Here is a 20688-nt window from a genome sequence, read left to right as displayed (position 1 = left end):
GCGTGTGTGTGTGTGAGAGTGAGACTGTGGACCGTTTTATAATTTGCCCAATTTCTTGTCTTTTACGTAAGGCACCTTGGATTCAAAATAAAATGTGCTATATAAATAAGATTATTTATATAGATTAGGAAAAAATATTTTTCCAGTTTGAGATTCTTTTTCCCCCCATAATTGTATGCACGTGTATGCATTGGTGTACAAGAAAAAATTTATTTTCATGTTTTTTTTAAATTAATTAACTTTGTATTGAACATATATTAGCTCTATCTGCTTTGGCAAACATACATAAATCATCAAAACATTAAAAGGAAGGGGGGGGGGGGGAGACCTCGTGTTGACCATCTTATTTACCCTAAACCACGTAATTTTTATCAGGGGGGCTACATTAATCTCGGTTTACAGAACAGTGCTCCGATTTGTGTGGCTTCATTTCACATTTACAGACAGGACAAAAGATGAACAAAATACTGAGATGCAATTAAGAAATAAATAATTGGTCATTATTTATCAGTATATCAACAAGTATCATGAAGAGAAGTAAACGAGGTAAAGCTGGTTTTGGGTGGTAGGTCAGTGTTAATGGGAAACAACTGAGGTCTATATGAAGTCTTCATGTTTTTCTTCACAAAAATATTTCACCATTTTCCTTCATCAAAAACCCTCAAAAGATGCATAGAATCAACTGCATTATAGGCCATTTGCATTTAGCATAATCTTAGTGTGCTTCATTCACAAGCAAAAAGTGAAATGACCTGGTCAACTAGCTACTCATACAGTGCTGCAAAATGGAGAAGCAATGAAGCATTTAAAATATTAGATAAATCAAGCACATATATGGCATCTTCATAATGAGTGTAAGCCCAGTACATTATTATTAATAACCAAGCCAATTCTGTGTGTGATTCTAAAATAAAACAGTTTACAACACATTACAGTTTCTAGTTTAAATTAAGAAACTCCCAATCCAGTTTTTTTTTTTTTAAATGAGAGGTTTGGGTTATCGTCGAATGGTGCCTGGTCTTGACCTGCAGAAAAAGATATGACAGTTTTGTAATTAAATCACAGAGGCCCAAGTGTCACTGATTCATCACAACATTTAAACACAGTTGTGTATGGATGGATGCATGCTCAATATATGGACAGTGGGTGCAAAAGGATTCACAGCCTTTAAATGTTCTTTTTTGCCATTAATCTACAATACCCCATAACCCACAAAGCAAAAACAAAATTTGGAAACACTTCTAAAATTATGAAAAGTCAAAAACTGAAATCTCTCATTTTGATAAATATTCAGACTCTTTATTCAAAAGTACCTTTAGCAGCAATTTGTCTGTGAAGATTCTCAGTCATCCTTTCGGATGAGAGGTGAAATGTCTTCAAGAATCTTCAAGCAAGTCCAGCTGCTCTCTTTTACCACCCACATTTAGCAGCAATTATAGCTTCAAGACTTCTTGGAAATCTTCTAGAAGATTTGCACACCAGGATTTGGGCATTCTTCACCACAGGGATAGGATTACCAGCTGATGAACAGTACCTCGTTTTCACCAGATATAGTGCTTGGAGTTCAACTTAAAAAGTTAATTCCCCCCACACCAGATAATCTTTTCCCTTCAAGTGTCTGCTACGGTATACGCTGTTTAGCCACTCTGCCATAAAGGCCTGACTGATGGAGTATTTCTGAGGATGGTTTTCCCATCTCTGTGGAGGACGTCTGAAGCTCTGTTAGAGTGGCCCATTGGGTCCTTGGTCTCCTCCCTGCTCAGCTATTGAGTTTTGCTCAGATGCACAGCTCTAGGAAGAGTCATAGTTGCTCCAAACTTCTTCCATTTCATAATGATGGAGCCCACTGCACTCCTGGGAAATTTAAGGCTTTAGAAATGGTTCTATACACTTGTTCAGATCTAGGTCTTGACAATTTGATTGTGGAGGTCTACTGGCAGTTCCTTGGACTTCATAGCTTGTTTTTAGGTCCAACACACTGTGAACTGCGGGACCTTATAAAAACACACACTCATACAGATTTATGTCTTTCTAAATCACATCCAAACAATTGAAGTCAAAGTTTTAGAGACCTCTCAAGAGCAAAACAGGATGCACCCGAGCTCTACTTGGAGTGCTTTAGCCAGGGGTCTGAATATTTATCAAAAGGAGATATTTCAGGTTTTGATTTTTAATAAATTTGCATAAAATTCTAAAAACATGTTTGTGCTTTGCCATTATTAAATCTATAACAAGTGTGCAAAAACTCAAGAGGTCTAAATATTTTCCAAACCCACTATATGAATGGACAAAAGGATGTATAATCATCAACAATGAGATAATGATTTCTTAAAGTTGCTTTTTACCAATACTGTATAAATGTCAGTTAACACCAGAAAAACCTTTAGATTCTACAGGAAGCATCCAAACACTGATGCAGAAACAATAACAGTATTCACGTTTGAGGTGATTGATGACCTGCTCCTTATAGTGATGTGCATTACTCTATAACTGCTAATTTAGTTTGACTTAAGTGTTGTAATTACAGTCAAATTGCTATCATGATAATGTGACTGAGAAAGCAGTTTAAACACAAAGTTAAAACAACCACTTGAGCAAATTAAAGATGAGATACCATTCAGTGAAAATGAAAAAGTGTGTGCATGGAAAGCAGACTGCAAGATGCTGAAACTTGTGGTCAACAAAAGTGTAGAAAAGATCTCAGATGGTCCACAACCTGTGGATGGAGCATCTAAGGCTGAGACTATGGTCATACTAACTTCCAGCTTGGTGGTTTTTTTTTGTTTTTGTGACGAGCATCTTATAATGCATGCGACTCTACACTCCACAAAACGCTTTACTGATGGGGTGTACTGAAAGTCTCCAGCACAGCCTATGGGGAAAAAAGGCTGTTCAGTGTAACCTGACAAACGGCAATTTTAGTGCATATGCATCTGTGTGTGTATATACCCAGGATATGGTGGTGGTGGAGCATCGTGTGGTCCAGATACAGCTATGGCCTGCTCATATGAGGGGAGACCATGTGTTTCTACTTCATCTGATAAAGGAGGAGCAGGGATGGGATGCAGAGACACCTCCTCTAGCCTTCTAATGATCACAGAGGCATTACTGCGTCTTGAGCGAGTCCTGACGGGCCTGACCCCACACACACACACACACACACACACACACAGTTATACTGCAACACAGTTAAAAACCATGGATATTCCAAAGAGAAACTGTAGGTGTTACACCATGTTTCTCTGGAGTGCAAGATGCAGCCCTAAATTCTACTTCTTGAGAGAAAAACCAATAAGTTTCACACTGCAAGCCACATTAACATACCAGGCAATGTTTCAATGTTAGCAGAAAGCTAACCAGAGTGCTTTCCCACACTGGTCTGACATTTACTGTAGTACTTGTTTAAGATATTGAGACACAACACCAATGTCAGACATCTAAATTACCTTACTTGCATATACTTAACTCTTAAGCTACCCATCCTACCCTGAGGGAAGAATAATGATTCTCAAACAGGCTTAAAATGACATATACAAAAATACTAAAACACACAGAAGTCTTCATAACGGATTTCTCTCAGTTTGTACTTAGCACTTATACGTGCTAGCAAATAACATCTCATAGCTGCATCTCCCTCATGCGTAATTGAAATTGTTTTCAATCTTGTAACACTGACTTCTACTGGCTAGAGTAGCCGTGTTTGTTTACTCATTGTGTTTGCTTTATGGTACAACTAACAGCACCTGCTAGAAGGGGGGGGGGGCAGCAAAGGGTTTGATAGCATCTGATGACTTCAGCATACAAATGTTGATGGCTTTGAGAAAAATATATGTTGCCCTGCAAGCGTATTCTACTGGAACCAGCATGTGCAGCGAGTCCTTACTTGGTTTTGCAATTGTTCTGGCAGGAATACCAGATCACGAGACCCACTATGATGATGGCCACTCCACCAGCGATGAGGCCCACCAACAGAGCAGTCACATCAATTTTCTGCCCCTCATCCTGAGCTGCAAATATTGGGGGGGAGAATAGAACAGTTTAACCATGTATAATATTTAGCTATAAATTCTAGGGTCACATTAAGTAGCTACAAAGCTTTCAATCAATCAATCAATCAATCAATCAATCAATCAATCAATCAAACAAGACAGACAAGACAGACAAGACAGACAAACACCCACCACTCATTTTGTGCTTTGGGTAGTTTTAAATAACAGACTTGTCAAAATCATTACTCTTAACGTTCAGTATTTTAGCAAACCAATGACTAACTTGCTAAGAAGGTTTTTAAGAGGGAAAAAAAAAAACCCACCTAGTGTGAGAAACAGAGTTGGTAAGTGTTAAAGCATGGATGATACCTGTATAGACATGCTATGAAGGTATTCTGTGTTGAACAGAATTAAAATGGTTAGTTATTGGCTATAAAAGCTATTGATAATGAAGTCATGGAAACATTTCTAGGTGTGGCACATCCACTGAAAATGAAGACATCTTTACTGATAAGTTAGTTCAGTTTCCCTAACAGAACAACTGCACCCTGTGATTTCACTGCAGTGTTTCTGCCACTTTATACCATCCACTTTGAAAATATAAAGCTACAAGCAGATAACTGTAAAGAATAATACTGTGTTCCCCATATATTACTGTTTGAATCTAAGATAAGAGCTATCAGTAGACTAATGCCCTGTACACATGGTACCATATTAGGTCATAAAAAGTGGAGAAGCTGGTCTGGGACTACAGATAAGCTTGGAGCCAAGAATTGTACACAGACAAGATGATGCTTGAGGATTCTTACTGTTCTGATTTTTGGCTTCATGAATGCATTAATTGGCAACTGAAAGTTAAAAGAAAAAACAAAAAAACCTGTCCTTCAAATAAAATGCATCTCTCAGGATATCAGCCATAACATTATGACCACTGACAGGTGAAGTGAATAACATTTGATTATGTTGTTACAATGGCACCTGGCAGGGGGGTGGGATACTGTATATTAGGCAGCAAGAGAACAGTCAGTCCTCAAAGTTGATGTGTTGGAAACAGGAAAAATGGGTAAGTGTAAAGATCTGAGCGACTTTGACAAGGCCCAAATTGTGATGGCTCTACATGACTGGGCCTGAGCATCTCCAAAATGGCACATCTTATGGGGTGTTCCTGATATGCAGTGGCTAGTACCTACCAAAAGTGGTCCAAGGAAGGACAACCGGTGAACTAGCAACAGGGTCATGGATATCGAGGGCTCATTGATTTTCATGGGGCACTATGGCTAGCTTGTAATGTCCAATCCCACAGAAGAGCAACTGTAGCACAAACTGCTGAAACAGTTAATTCTGACTAAAACAGAAAGGTGTCAACATTAAGTTTTTCAGCAGTTAGTGTTACAGTCGCTCTTCTGTGGGATCGTACTATATGAGCTAGCCTTAGTCCCCCATGTGAATCAACAAGCTTTGGCCGCTCATGACCCCTTCACGGGTTGCCTTTCCTTTGACCACTTTTGGTAGGTACCAAAAGTGCACTGCATACCAGGAACACCCCACAAGATGTGCCATTTTGGAGATGCTCAGACCCAGTCAACCAGCCATCACAATTTGGCCCTTGTCAAAGTTGCTCAGATCATTACGCTTGCCCATTTTTTTCCTGTTTCCAACAGATCAACTTCAAGAACTAACTAATATATCTTGCTGCCTAATATCCCACCCCTTGACAGGTGCCACTGTAATGAGATAAATCAGTATTATTTACTTCACTTGTCAGTGGTCATATTATAGATGATCAGTGTAATATCAAACAAACCGGTCACATGGATTAAAGCAAAAAAAAAAAATAATTTGACTGAAAATTTACGGGGGGGGGGGGGGGGGGGGGGGGGGGGGGGGGGTGTTTATGGGTGGATTTTGATGAAATTCTGAGAATGGTTAACCTAGAACTGATAACTTTATCAATTAATTAATGGATTAATATATTCAATTTATTGCACTCTCTTTCCATTGCTTCCGTATATTATTTTTCTTGTGGCAAACCACACAAATGCAAGCGCCTGGAATGTTTAGTTTTTTGCACCATGAACTAAATGGCTTTCCGTTTTCACCTATTTCGTACAGCCAAGCCCACCTCCACTTTTTTTTTTATACCTTTATCAATGGCAGACACATCAGTGCCTTCTTCCATGGAAAGCGCATCCATGCTGCTGAAACCGAAAGCAGAATGACATGCTCCTCTATGCTCGACGTCAATATAGAAAAAAAGTTTGGATCTTCGCCTAAATTAAAATTGGGGTTTGACCTTAGTGTTGAATACGACTTCAAAAACAATTCAAGATTTTATTAAGAGAAATATTGTGGCCAACACGAGTGTTAAGTTACCTAAAAGATCGCGTGAAGTTGGCTGCTATCTACTTTGCGTTCGTTCTCATTTTCCTCCATCATTTCACAGGCCAGAAACAGATGTTTTGACGTAATTTAACTTAGTAGGCTATGATTATTATTTAACCGTAGTCTTCTAGACATTTTGACTGTTTGGGGCATTGAATGCTGGTGTATGATTTTCAGGGAATAAAGTTTAGCGCATGTCGGAACATCATTGCGCTCGCAGCCTCCAACTCCTCAAACGTCCTTTAAATTGTGATATAACGTAGGCTATAAGGCACGGTTCTAACATACCTTACACATTGGCCTAACGAAAATAATAATTGTTGGAGCGTCTGCTGATTTGTTAGCTATAAATTTAGGTCTAATTACTTCTGACAATCTGCAAGCATTGCACCGTCGGGTCTTCAAGTCTGGCTGAAGCAGAGGAGCGGGCTTTCCGGGGTTTATTTATTTAAAAAAAAAATTTTTTTAACATGCTCCATTTCTATATGTCCAAGTTTGAACTAAGTCATTTTGGCAAGATTTAATTTAATACAAAACAGAAATGGTCAGACACAAGCACGCCAAGCACATGGGAATGTATTTTGCCAATTTTGACAGCGCATGTTTTTTTAATGCTGCACCGTAGACGGCGAATGTTTAAACATGATCAAACATAGGAAATGAACGACACAAAGCATGGCTCAAAAACAAAAAAGTTAAATAAACCCTGCTGATAAACCCTGCTGTTGCAACACAGTGTTATAACCCAATCTCTACCCAACCACCCGTCATTTTAATTCTCCTCGGATCAGCACCGACCTCACATTTGGCCTTGGGAGAGTTCAGTTGACGGAAATCCGTCACACGACGGAAAATGTTAATTCATGCGGTCATCATGGTGAAAGTTCCATGGTTCCACATTCCAAGATCGTGAGCTCAGGTTATTGTCTGTATTGGGTTTCACATGTTCTCCCCAAGGCTGTATGGGTTTCCTGCCACATCCCAAAACAAGTACTCTGGTTCATAAGTATTTGGACAGTACGGTCTTTGCAATTTTGCCTCTATACACCACCACAATGGATCTGAAATAAAGTCAAGTGAAGTGTAGACTTCAAGCTTTAATTCAAAGAGTTTAGTTTAAAAAAAAAAAAAAGTCTGTGTGTCAGCCCTGTGATGATCTGGCGACTTGTCCAGGGTGTACCCCGCCTTTCGCCCGTAGTCAGCTGGGATAGGCTCCAGCTTGCCTGCGACCCTGTAGAACAGGATAAAGCTGCTAGAGATAATGAGAATGAATTATATATATATATATATATATATATATATATATATATATATATATATATATATATATATATATATAAAAATCTCCTCACCCCCGGCGGGGGGGTGGTATCCATATCATCCTCAAGCTCGGGTCCTCTACCAGAGGCCTGGGAGTTTGAGGGTTCTGCGCAGTATCTTCGTTGTTCCTAGGACTGCGCTCTTCTGGACTGAGGCTTCAGATGTTGTTCCTGGGATTTGCTGGAGCCACTCTCCCAGTTTGGGGGTTACTGCCCCAAGTGCCCCCACTACCACAGGGACCACGCAACCCTTGACCTTCCACATCTGTTCCAGCTGCTCTTTCAACCCTTGATACTTCTCAAGTTTTTCATGTTCCTTCTTCCTGATGTTGGCGTCAGCTGGGATCGCCACATCTATCACCACCACCCTCTTCTGCTCTTTGTCCACCACCACTATGTCCGGTTGGTTAGCCAGGATCTGTTTGTCAGTCTGGAAGCTGAAGTCCCACAGAACCTTGGCCCTGTTGTTCTCAGCCACCTTCTGTGGTATGGCCCATTGGGACTTGGGTACTTCTATTCCATACTGGTTGCAGATGTTCCTGTATACTATCCCAGCCACTTGGTTGTGCCTCTCCATGTACGCTGATCCAGCTAGCATCTTACACCCTGCTACTATGTGCTGGACTGTTTCAGGGGCTTCTTTGCACAGTCTGCATCTTGGGTCTGATCTACTCTGGTAGATCCTGGCCTCTATGGCTCTTGTGCTTATGGCCTGTTCTTGTGCTGCCATGATTAGTGCCTCTGTGCTGTCTGTCAGTCCTGCATTATCCAGCCACTGGTAGGATTTCTTGATATCAGCCACTTCCTCTATCTGACGGTGGTACATGCCATGTAGGGGTTTGTCTCTCCAGGTTGTCTGTTCCTCCTCTGCACTCTCATCAGGGTTCTGCTGCCTGAGACATTCACTTAGCAGTTCATCCTTTGGGGCCATCTTTCTGATGTATTCTCGGATTTTCGATGTTTCATCCTGGACCGTGGTCTTGATGCTCACTAGCCCTCGGCCTCCCTGTTTCCGCTTAGTGTATAGTCTCAGGGTGCTGGACTTGGGGTGGAACCCTCCATGCATGGTGAGGAGCTTTCTAGTCTTGATATCTGTGGCTTCTATCTCCTCCTTTGGCCAGTTTATGATACCAGCGGGGTATCTGATGACTGGTAGTGCGTACATGTTGATGGCTCGGACCTTGTTCTTACCATTCAGCTGACTTTTCAGGACCTGCCTTACTCTCTGGAGGTATTTGGCTGTGGTTGACTTCCTTGTGGCCTCTTCATGGTTTCCATTAGCCTGTGGGATGCCAAGGTACTTGTAGCTGTCTTGGATATCACCTATGTTGCCCTCTGGTAGGTCAATCCCCTCAGTCCGGATCATCTTGCCTCTCTTTGAGACCATCCGGCCACACTTGTCCAATCCGAATGACATCCCTATGTCATCGCTGTAGATCCGGGTGGTGTGGATCAGCGAGTCTATTTCTCGCTTGTTCCTGGCATACAGCTTGATGTCATCCATGTAGAGCAGGTGGCTGATCGTTGCCCCACTACGGAATCGGTATCCGTAGCCGCTCTTCATGATAATCTGACTGAGGGGGTTCAGGCCTATGCAGAACAGCAGTGGTGATAGCGCATCTCCTTGGTATATGCCGCACTTGATGTTGACTTAGGCAATGGGTTTTGAGTTGGCCTCTAGGGTTGTCTTCCACATTTCCATTGAGTTCTGGATGAAGGTCCTTAGGTTCCTGTTGATCTTATACAGTTCCAGACATTCCAGTATCCATGTGTGTGGCATTGAGTCATAGGCTTTCTTGCACAGGTTGGTCTGTCTCTTCTTACAGTCTCGGGCAACTGTTCTATCGACCAGTAGCTGGTGCTTGGCTCCTCTGGTGTTACTGCCAATTCCTTTCTGTGCCTTGCTCATGTATTGAGCCACATGCTTACTCATTTTTGCCGCAATGATGCCTGACAGGGCCTTCCATGTTGTGCAGAGACAGGTAATTGGCCGGTAGTTGGATGGGATGGGTCCCTTCTGGGGGTCCTTCATGATTAGGACTGTCCTGCCTTGGGTTAGCCATTCTGGGTGGGTTCCATCCCTCAGCAGCTGGCTCATCTGTGCTGCTAGGCATTCATGGAGTGCAGTTAGCTTCTTCAGCCAGTACGTATGGATCATATCGGGGCCTGGTGCTGTCCAGCTCTTCATCTTTGACACTCTTTCTTGGACGTCTGCCATTGAGATGCTTACTGGTTCTTGTTCTGGGAGGTTGCTGTGGTCAGCTCTTAGGTCCACTAACCATTGGGCATCGGTGTTGTGTGATGCCTTTCTTTCCCATATGTCTTTCCAGTATTTTTCCACCTCAGCTCTTGGTGGGTCTGACCGGTTGTTGTTCCCCTGCCACTGAGAGTACACCTTGGCTGGTTCAGTGGAGAACAGCTTGTTTATTCTCCTGGCCTCTCCTTCCTTGGTGTATCTCTTCAACCGGGTGGCCAGAGCTGTTAGTCGCTGTTTGGCAGTTTCGAGTGCCTCTGGTATGGAGAGTACTTCCTCTAATCGTCTCTTCCATGGTGGATACTGTTTATGTCCCGAGCCCACCTTGTGTCCAAGCATCTCCATGATTACTGTTGCTGTACTGTGTATCAGCTTGTTGGTCTCAGAGCTCCTCTGCAATCTCTGGTTGTGGGGATGATATCTCCCCACTGACCTGTCTTCCTGGCTCCCCCTTGCCGTAGCATCGTTGTTGTATTTCATTAATCTCTAGTTGTGATAGCAGATTTCGATTACGGATGTTGGAACACTGGGCTAATAGCTGTTTCTTTGTTAGTTTCGAAGTATCCAATGGTCCCACATTTGCTGCATGTATCCCCTCTCTCTGGGATTGCTTGTATAGTAGCATTTCAGCAAATCCGTATTTTCTGTCCTCATCCATTGATGTCTTGTTCCAGTAGCCCATTTCTCATCAGTTTGCCCTGGTTCCCTAGCAACTGACGCAGACCTTGTTGACCCGGGCGACGTCTGAGCCGGTATGACTCTATTAGTTATGTCTTCACTCATTCCTGAGGTAGGCTGATATATCATGAGGGGTTTTGCCTAAGGACCCTTACTGGATGATGTTTTGCCCCGACCGGGATTCGAACCCCGATCTCCTGCGTCGTAATCAGTGAGCGTTACCACTGTACTATCCAGCTGAGAATATATATATTACACACACACACACACACACATATATATATAAAAATCATCATTTTTAATACTTTGATGCAAATCCATTGCAGTCAATGAAGGCCTGAAGTCTGGAATCCATGGACATCACCAAATGCTCAGTTTCCTCTTTTACTAAAGCCGCCTTCAGTTGTTGCTTGTTTGTGGGTCTTTCTGCCTTCAGTTTGTTCTTTAGTAAGTGAAAAGCATGCTAAACTGTGTTGGCCGACTTGGCCATTTAAGAACATTCCATTTCTTTGCCTGAAACAGTTCTTGGGTTGCTTTTATGGTATGTTTTGGGTCTTTATCCATCTGTACTGTGAAGCACCATCTTATCAGTTTTGCTGAATTTGACCAACTCTGAGCAGAAACTACAGCTCCATTCACTTTGGAATTCATCCTACTACTTATATAAGCAATCACATCAATAAACATCAGTGAGCCAGTTCCAATGGCAGCCATACCTACCCATGTCCAACAGCTTTGAAATATGATGAAGTATGCTTTAGATCATGAGCCCTTCCTTTCCTTCTCCTTACTCTTCTCTTCCCATTACTTTGGAACAAGCTAATGTGTTTCATCGGTCAAAAAAAAAAAAAAAAAACCACCACCTTGCTCCAGAACTGTGCACACTTTCTTACCAGTGGTTTGCATCTTAAAGGAGACACGCAGAGCCTTTATTTTTAAAAATATATTTCTGAATGGATAGTATCTCCATCCTTGACTCTTGTATGCTGCATAAATGGGAATAAAAAAATATAATTGGAGTTAAAAATGCCGCAAAGTTGGCATTCAAGCTGCCCCACCGAGCCAGCCAGCCCTGAGTGCATGGCATCACAGCAGTAACCAGTCTTAAGGCCAAGGCCTTTTACAGCTATAGACCAAAGTCATAAATAATTTATGGTGAAAGTAAGAAATACCGTTACCGACAATCTCCGACTTTCTAAAACTGATTTGACTTCATTGATTGTGGGTTGACTCTCATTAAAAAACAGGATAGGTGTATGTTGCATAGGCTATAACATGTACATGCATGCATTTTTCACTGATAAAACATAAAAGGCTAATTAAATAAATCAGATGAACTGAGACAATCACATTCTGAAGCAAATTAAATAATCTTAAACCGGTAACACACAATACAAGTTACATGGATTAATTTAAATGCAGGTAAACAACGCGTTTTTTTTTTTAATCCAAATGAGAGTTGGAGCTTACCCGCCAGTGTTCTTGCTTCTTGAAGGCTGATTGTTAACAATCTGTGACTTTCAGTTGTTCGTTCAGTTCTCCGTTCGTTCACTTCTTCCACGTAAGGGCAAGATGGCAGCAATATCCAGTTTAGAAATCAGATGGCTGCTCCACTCATTCACTTTTCTTCATACTGTGTATTCCGTCATTACTACTGGGCTCAAGCAATTACTAAAACCCTGGACCGAGCAGGATGTCACCAGTTTTAGCACCAACTGCAGGGAGGTCACTGCCCAAGCAATATGTCCTGTCCCGGGTTTTAGCAACAACCCTCGGCTCACTCCAGGAGGACTGGTGCAACTGAACTTTCTTCTTCTTGCAGTTTTTTCTTTAATTGTTGGTACTACACCCTCTTTCAATACAGGCTTATAGCCAATACTCCTCAACAGATCAGAGGTTTCGTACAAATCTTCAATAAAATGCGCAGAGCAGAGGAGAGACCACTTCATAGGCACCCAATGTGCCCGTGAACTTCTCGCAAAATGCGTCCAAATCTTTGCAGTTTGAACATTCTTGGGCCATGAATGCAACATAAATCCACCTTCTGTTGTGTTGCTGCACTGGCCAAAAACACATCTACGTGGCATGGCGATAAATTAGCTCAAAATGGAGGATCGGATTTGCAGTCAGCTCTGTGTTTTAGTATAGCGGAAATGGCGATGAGAGCAATAGACTTCCTGCTGTGACGTTACGGACGTCAAGGTCATTCACTCAGACCGTTACCTACATGAATCACTTTAAATCATAAAAATTACTATACTAGATTTATTGTTAATGCTTAAAACTATTCCTGTGCCATTCTTGAGGTCTCAAGGCATTTATAAACAAAAGTGAGGCCATGGCTCTGCGTATATGCTTTAAGATAAACTCTCTGTATTTACATTCATGAAGGCATCTCTTCATTATAGACTTTGCCTACCTCCTCAAGAGTGTTCTTGACTGGCTAAATGTTGTGAAGGGGTTTTTCTTTCACCAAGAGAAGAACTCCGATTTCAGTTGTCTTCCGTGATCTTTCAGGGCTTTTGGTGTTGCCGAGTTTGCTAGTGCTTTCCTTCTTTTTAAGGCTACATCCACACGACAACGAGATTTTTTTTTTTTTTTTTTTTAAATATCGCGTCCACATGGGCAACGGATCAGTAAAATTTCAGGTCCATATGGCAACGCAACGCTTGCTGAAAACGATGCAAAACACATGCCACACCACTACGTGCGCTGTAAGACGGTCCCATCGGAGACACCAGAACAATAGAAGTAGACGCATGCGCATAAACCCCTTCTGTAGCATTAGCCACACAAAGTTTTGATTATTAATCAGTAGCGTAAAACGAAAGACGCGGAAAGAGGAATGAATGGGGGTAGATGGAAGCCGGTACGTCAACATTCTGATATCCTCCAGAATTCTTTAATGGTCCGGAATAAATTGAATGCTACACGTTGATGGATTACTTTGTTCTTCTACGCCCTTTTTGAGGAATGTATTGTCGGACTTAAACCAATATCTGAAGAGGTGAGATCGCTCCTTTTTTTTTCCTATGTTTGCTGGCGGGATTGTTTTTGTTTTTGGAAAGCGCATGGGCGGTGCGCGGTTTGGTACTGCTTCCGCAGTGTTTGGACTAAAGACTCTGCCCTAAGGGCTATTCTCTCACTCTCTCCCTCTCTCTCTCACTTTGCACCATTACACAATAAATGTTCACAGTGAAAATATTTTGTAAGCGCGTTTCATGAACCAAGTTATAGGATTTGTTGACAACTCGCATCGAGTTCGTTAGACTTCTACCCGGCGTGAAGCACTGACAGTCATGTGGTTGTGATGTCATCGTAAACAAATCAGTTCTACTCATCCAGACGACTTCGCAACGGCGCCGTTGCCAGATTTTTTCACTCTGGAACCCGTTCTCAAAAGATTTCGTTTTGGGGCACCCAAAACGCCGGTGCCGTGTGGACGCCAGGCCGAAACGATAAACAATTTTATCAGATTCATCTGAATCCATTGCCGTGTGGACAGGGCCTAAGAAGGTACCAAATTGGTGATTTGGCCACTCCTGAAGTTTCTGCTCCCTCTTCTGATAGGGCCGTTTTTGTTTTTTCAGCCTAATGATTGCCTGCTTCACTTGCATGAATACCTCTGTGGGCTGCATATTAAGAGTTCCCATAAACAGCTGCCAAATGCAAATTCAACTCTTGGAATCATCCAGATTTTATTATGTCCTTAATTTGTAATGAAATAAGGGAACAGGCCACAGCTGGCCATGAAACTGCCTAGTCAATTTTCCAATTATCTTTGAGCCTCTGAAAATGGTGCAACAATGTTTATTAAATAATAATTAAAAAAAAAAAAGTCTGTAATCCCTAAATGGATAATGTGATAATTTTGTTAAATGCCCTGAATTAAAGCTGAAATTCTACACTTCAATCACATCTTGATTGCTTCATTTCAAACCCATTGTGATAGTGTACAGAGGCAAAAGTACCGTACAAAAAAAATTGCATCATTATCTAAACACTTATGGACCTGACCGTAGGTGGATTGGCTTATCCAAGTTTCCCCTAGGTGTGAAGGAGTGTGTGAATGGCACTCCATGCAGGGTGTATTCCCACCCCATGCCCAGTGCTTCTGGAACAGCCACCCAATTCACCATAGCCCTGACCAGGATAAAGCAGTTATTGATGATGAATGGAAATATAAAAGACATGCAGATTCAGTCAACTAGCTACTCTAAATTGCCCACAGGTTGTTCGTCTCGGCGTTAGCTCTGTGATACATTGGCGACCTGCCCGGGGTGTACCCCATCTCCCATCCAAAGTCAGCTGGAAGTGGCTCCAACTCATCCACAACCCAGATGAACAAGTGGTATAGATAATGAATGGATAGTTCATTTAACTTTTTTCCCCTCCCATTTTTTTTTTAAATTTCTCTCTCTTTTTTTTTTTAAACCAACTTTATCATCACACCGCACATAATTTGTCCTCTGGTTTGGCATCACATCTTGATTCATTAATTTCTTCAGTATTTATTTCAAGTTACTGCATCTTCAGTCACTGCTTTATCCTGGTGAAAGATGTGGAGGATCTAGAACATATTGGTGTGGGCACAAAGAGCAAAATGTGGGAATATACCTGGAATGGGACACCATGCATACACTCATTTACACCAAGGGGCAATTTAGCATAGCTGATCTCAGTCCCCTTTTAGGAAGGTGGGAAGAAACCAGAGAATGTGGAGGAAACCCACATGGGCACAGGGAGAAGATGCGGTCAACATGCTAGCTTTTTACTTACAAACTGATGTTTTTAGATCTGTATTTCCTGTATGTTTTGTTTAAATTACAGTTTAATAAATCATAACATTTTGCAGCACTGAAAACCAAGTATAATAAACACATTAAATACACAGCAAGAGATAACAGGTCATAAAAACGGTAAGAAAAAAAAAACCAAACAAAAAACCTATTCCAACTTACCCCCTGTATACTTTTTCCAGAAAGCATCCTGTTGAGAACAAACATGAAACCAAATAAATGTTATTTTCAACAGCAGTACATTATATAACTAATGATGTGTAACTGAACATGACAAACAAGTTTAGCTACTCAGCAGGTCAACAGAATAACTTGTACATTTATTATGTAGGTGTGTTTTTGGAATGAGTCACAAAATAACACTTGTGGATTGATAGCAAAGGCCTGGTGAAATAATGTGTTGGTTGGAAAGAATCAAGATACTCAACTGTGTCTGGAATATTTTCAAAAACTTCACGTGCTTCCTCGTAGTTGCACACTTCCTCGATACACTCTCTCTCTAAATTCCCTGGGGTGAAGATTTCAAAGTCGAATCGGTTGTACAGTAGGTGGCGTCCTAAAATCGTATTGGCCTCCCACTCTTCCATAAACACTGTCCAGAGCACAAATGGTTGACATTATACATACACTATAAATTGCAATGTTTCCAGTCAAAGCTATCATGCAAAAGCAATTTTTTTTGCAGATACACAAAACCAATCACAGGGTAGTACTAACATTAATAATAACGATGTTAATAAGAACACACTTCCTACCTAAAAGGCCTTGTGAATGCCTTTTATTTGCAAATTACAGGCAGTTCCAGAGTTATGAAAGTGACCTATAAACTCATTAAGTTGTAACAACTCTGCCTGCATAAGCTCAACATCGAGGAGTTTGCATATTGGATCATATAACCCTTCAGGGAGAACAAAGACAAACATTTTAAAATATTTTAATTTACAGTGGTGCTTGAAAGTTTGTGAACCCTTTAGAATTTTCTACATTTATACAGAAATATGACCTAAAACAATCAGATTTTCACACAAGTACTAAAAGTAGATAAATAGAACCCAGTTAAACAAAGGAGACAAAAGTATTATACTTGGTCATTTATTTATTGAGGAAAATGATCCAATATTACGCATCTGTGAGTGGCAAAAGTATGTGAACCTTTGCTTTCAGTATCTGGTGTGACCCCCTTGTGCAGCAATAACTGCAATTAAACGTTTCCGGTAATTGTTGATCAGTCCTGCACACCGGCTTGGAAGAATTTTAGCCCATTCCGCCATACAGACCAGCTTCAACTCTGGGATGTTGGTGGGTTTCCTCACACGAACTGCTCGCTTCAGGCCCTTCCACAACATTTCGATTGGATTAAGGTCAGGACTTTGACTTGGCCATTCCAAAATATTGACTTCATTCTTCCTTCACCATTCTTTGGTAGAACAACTTGTGCGCTTAGGGTCGTCGTCTTGCTGCATGACCCACCTTCTCTTGAGATTCAGTTCATGGACAGATGTCCTGACATTTTCCTTTAGAATTCACTGGTATAATTCAGAACTCATTGTTCCATCAATGATGGCAAGCCGTCCTGGCCCAGATACAGCAAAACAGGCCCAAACCATGATACTACCACCACCAATGTTTCACAGATGGGATAAGGTTCTTATGCTGGAATGCAGCATTTTCCTTTCTCCAAACAATGCTTCTCATTTAAACCAAAAAGTTCTATTTTGGTCTCATCCATCCACAAAACATTTTTCTAATAGCCTTCTGGCTTGTCCATGTGATCTTTACCAAACTGCAGACAAGCAGCAATGTTCTTTTTGGAGAGCAGTGGCTTTCTCCTTGCAACCATGCTATGCACACCATTGTTCTTCAGTGTTCTCCTGATGGCGGACTCATGAACATTAGCCAATGTGAGAGAGGCCTTCAGTTGCTTAGAAGTTACCCTGGGGTCCTTTGTGACCTTGCTGACTATTACACACCTTGCTCTTGGAGTGATCTTTGTTGGTCGACCACTCCTGGGGAGGGTAACAGTGGTCTTGAATTTCCTCCATTTGTACGCAATCTGTCTGACTGTGGATTGCTGGAGTCCAAACTCTTTATAGCTGGTTTTGTAACCTTTTCCAGCCTGATGAGAGAGTCAACAACGCTTTCTCTGAGGTCCTCAAATCTCCCTTGTTCGTACCATGATACACTTCCACAAACACGTGTTGTGAAGATCAGACTTTGATAGATCCCTGTTCTTTAAATAAAACAGGGTGCCCACTCACACCTGATTGTCATCCCACTGATTGAAAACACCTGACTAAGTTCACCTTCAAATTAACTGCTAATCCTAGAGGTTCGCATACTTTTGCCACTCACAGATATGTAATATTGGATCATTTCCCTCAATAAATAAATGACCAAGTATAATATTTTTGTCTCATTTGTTTAACTGGGTTCTCTTTATCTACTTTTAGGACTTGTGTGAAAATCTGATGTTTTAAGTCATATTTATCCAGAAATATAGACAATTCTAAAGGGCTCACAAACTTTCAAGCACCACTGTACATATATTCAAGTGTCATGACTACATAAAATATCAAGGAAACAGGCAACACTTAGTCTATTGGCCTATTACGTTTGAACCTGTGAAAATGGAGAGCCTATGTAAAAATGACCAATTCTTAAACGGTTAATGCAATGTTTTTGCTAAACCCCTTGAATTAAAGCTGAAATTCTATACTTCAATCACATCTTGATGTCTCCATTTCAAATCCATTGTGGTGGTGTACAGAGGGAAAGCTACAAAAGTGCGTGTCACTGTCCAAATACTTATGGACATGACTGTACTATACAACAGTTGTGCTTGACACATTAGATGGATATTGTTTCTTAAATGGCATGAATCTTAAAGAAGTTAACATTATGTAATACACCAATGATGAAGCTTCCCATTCTAGAAAAAGGTCTCCAGTTCTACTGATCTCCTAAACTGCGATTTTCCTGAAATGCTTGTTATAACAGTCCAGTTACCTATTCCTTTGCATCTACATTAAAACTAAGCTATTCCAATGGATTAAAAAAAAAAGTTTGCAAATATATATTTATGGGCTTCTTTCGCTGCATTGGTGGCCATGTTCCACTGCCAAATTTTGCAAAGCATTCTGGGAATTATCTTCTACCACTTCGTTTGGAGTCTGCATCTGAAAATGCTCCATTTGGAGGGCTAGATAAGTACTACCCCTTGATCCCCAAAAGAAACTGGACACCTTACCCTATGAGGGAGCATGCAAAACTGAGGGGTAGGGCTAAGTAGTAGGGCTAAGGGGGAATTGGGATTGAACCAGGGTGCAACCTTAAAGTGTGGTCTGTGATTTTTTTTTTTTAAAGTTTGGTTACAATAGGGGTGGCACGGTGGTGCAGTGGTTAGCACTGTCACCTCATAGCAAGAACATTCTGAGTTCAAACCTGGCAGTCTTTCTGTGTTCTCCCCATGCATGCGTTGGTTTCCTCCCACAGTCCAAAGACATGTGGATTAGGTCAAATGGCTAGTCTAAATTGTCTGTGTGTGTGTGTGTGTGTGCGCGCGTGCGTGCGTGTGAGAGAAAGAGAGAACGGCTGTTCATCTTGGTGTTAACCTTGCGATTGATTGAGGACCTACCCAAGGTGTACCCTGTCTCTCTAATGAGGTCAGCTGGGATTGGCTCTGGCTTCCCTGATGGACAGATGGTTACAGTAGTAGAAATCGCAAAGCTGTAATTATTACTGATTTCTTAAAGTCACTGGCCATTGGCTGATTTGACTGGTCCCTTGAACTGAATCCAAACCTTAACAAGCAAGGCTTATAAATTATGTCAACTCTGATCAGTCAGTGGAAAGTTCAAGCGTAAAACACTCCAATAAATAGCCAGAATATTACACGACACATTTGTTTGTGATTCTCAGGGACAGTGTATATCACAAACCGTATCCAGATGCAGGTGTTAAGTTGTGTAAACATGTTTAATGTAATCGCATTTTTCCCCATTCGGTGTTTCATAGCCATTGATAAAGCAAGCTAGAAACACACTGTTCTCACTGATTCAGCTGTAGTACATTTTGGACTTGTATTATTGAATCAACTCACCTGCATTTCTGTCCTCTACCTTCTTGGTGCTCTCTATATCCGTCTCACACACACAGAGTCCACAAAAAGTGAAGCCACACAGCACAAAAACAAATATCAGCATTTCTGTCCAGCTGTAAAAGAGAAAATATCCAGGGGAGGAAAAGGGTCACATGATGTTAGCCCACACTCTCGCTGTACCCGCCTCAGTGTGGCCTTTCTGTCATCTCAGGCATTTTCATTAGCATTTCACCAAAATGAACTCGGTGTTTTATTGTTTTCTGGCCCTGGATAATACCGAGACACGACAAAATGATACAAAAGAGAAAGAAAAGTCGACAAAAGACTAAGTTTATTTGTAAAAAAAAAAAAGTAAAATATACTCCAAACATGTTATTAGTTGCTTTCGTGGGTTATTAGCAAATGTTTTGGTCACAAGACGAAAATAAAGTTAATTTAAAAATAACAAACCTACCTGTTAAATCATTCGGTCCTAATCCCGAGGTGTTTATTTTCAGTTTCGTTCAATTCCTCAAGCGTTTTGCTTTGTGACTCTTCTCGACACAGCCAAAGAGGAGTCATCGCATTTCAGGAAGTTTCTCTTTACATCATGAAATCCTGACCGCACCACAACCACCACCTGCTCCATGGCAACGCGCCAGAATTCCCCATACTGCCGCGTTCAAGACTGAAACCCGCACGCGCTCGAGTACGAGTAAAACAGGAATATCAGCGCGTGCAAAGTTCCTCGAGCAGCGTGGAAAAACACACCTGCGCAACAGTCGGCTCTGTCCTAAAGCACAGTGACTACTACAGGACTAAATAGAGCATTTATCGTGGTTCACGCGCTGCGTCCTCTTCCTACCCGTGTGCTATTTTGGCTACTTAATAGTCTACTGTGAGGTGTTTGAGATGCGGCCTTGTAAGGTGGCACCTATGCGGACATGATTAGCCGAGCTACTCACCTGGGCGAGGTCAGAACACAGAGAGCAGCAGAGCAGAGAGGAGGAACTGCGCAGCTTTTCTGTCGCCATGAACCAGAGCAAATCAGAGCGCAGCCGACACCAACGCACAATATGCAGAGACAGCTGTGTGAATTGTTTCATGAGTAACCCGTTGTGTGTATTAGTTTTATATTCAAGTGTTAGGTGGATGTAAATGTATACAGTACTGTGCAAACGCCTTGTAG

General features: G+C 41.5%; 1 protein-coding gene across 1 annotated transcript; it reads right to left on the bottom strand.

Annotated features, from left to right (window-relative positions):
- Nucleotides 1-190: 190 nt before the first annotated feature.
- On the bottom strand, nucleotides 191-20454 carry prrg4 (proline rich Gla (G-carboxyglutamic acid) 4 (transmembrane)). Its single transcript, XM_060923429.1, has 7 exons — nucleotides 19975-20454; nucleotides 19521-19633; nucleotides 15850-16013; nucleotides 15584-15611; nucleotides 3884-4007; nucleotides 2950-3135; nucleotides 191-1025 (listed from the first exon to the last, which is right to left on the bottom strand). The coding sequence occupies exons 2-7, from the start codon at nucleotides 19621-19623 to the stop codon at nucleotides 998-1000; spliced, it is 633 nt and encodes a 210-aa protein (XP_060779412.1). The 5' UTR covers nucleotides 19624-19633; nucleotides 19975-20454; the 3' UTR covers nucleotides 191-997.
- Between the last annotated feature and the right edge of the window lie 234 nt (nucleotides 20455-20688).

Source organism: Neoarius graeffei, chromosome 6 (assembly GCF_027579695.1).
Source record: "Neoarius graeffei isolate fNeoGra1 chromosome 6, fNeoGra1.pri, whole genome shotgun sequence".
Lineage (NCBI taxonomy): Eukaryota > Metazoa > Chordata > Actinopteri > Siluriformes > Ariidae > Neoarius > Neoarius graeffei.
Note: the sequence above shows the minus strand (reverse complement) of the source record. Positions and strands in the feature narration are given on the sequence as shown.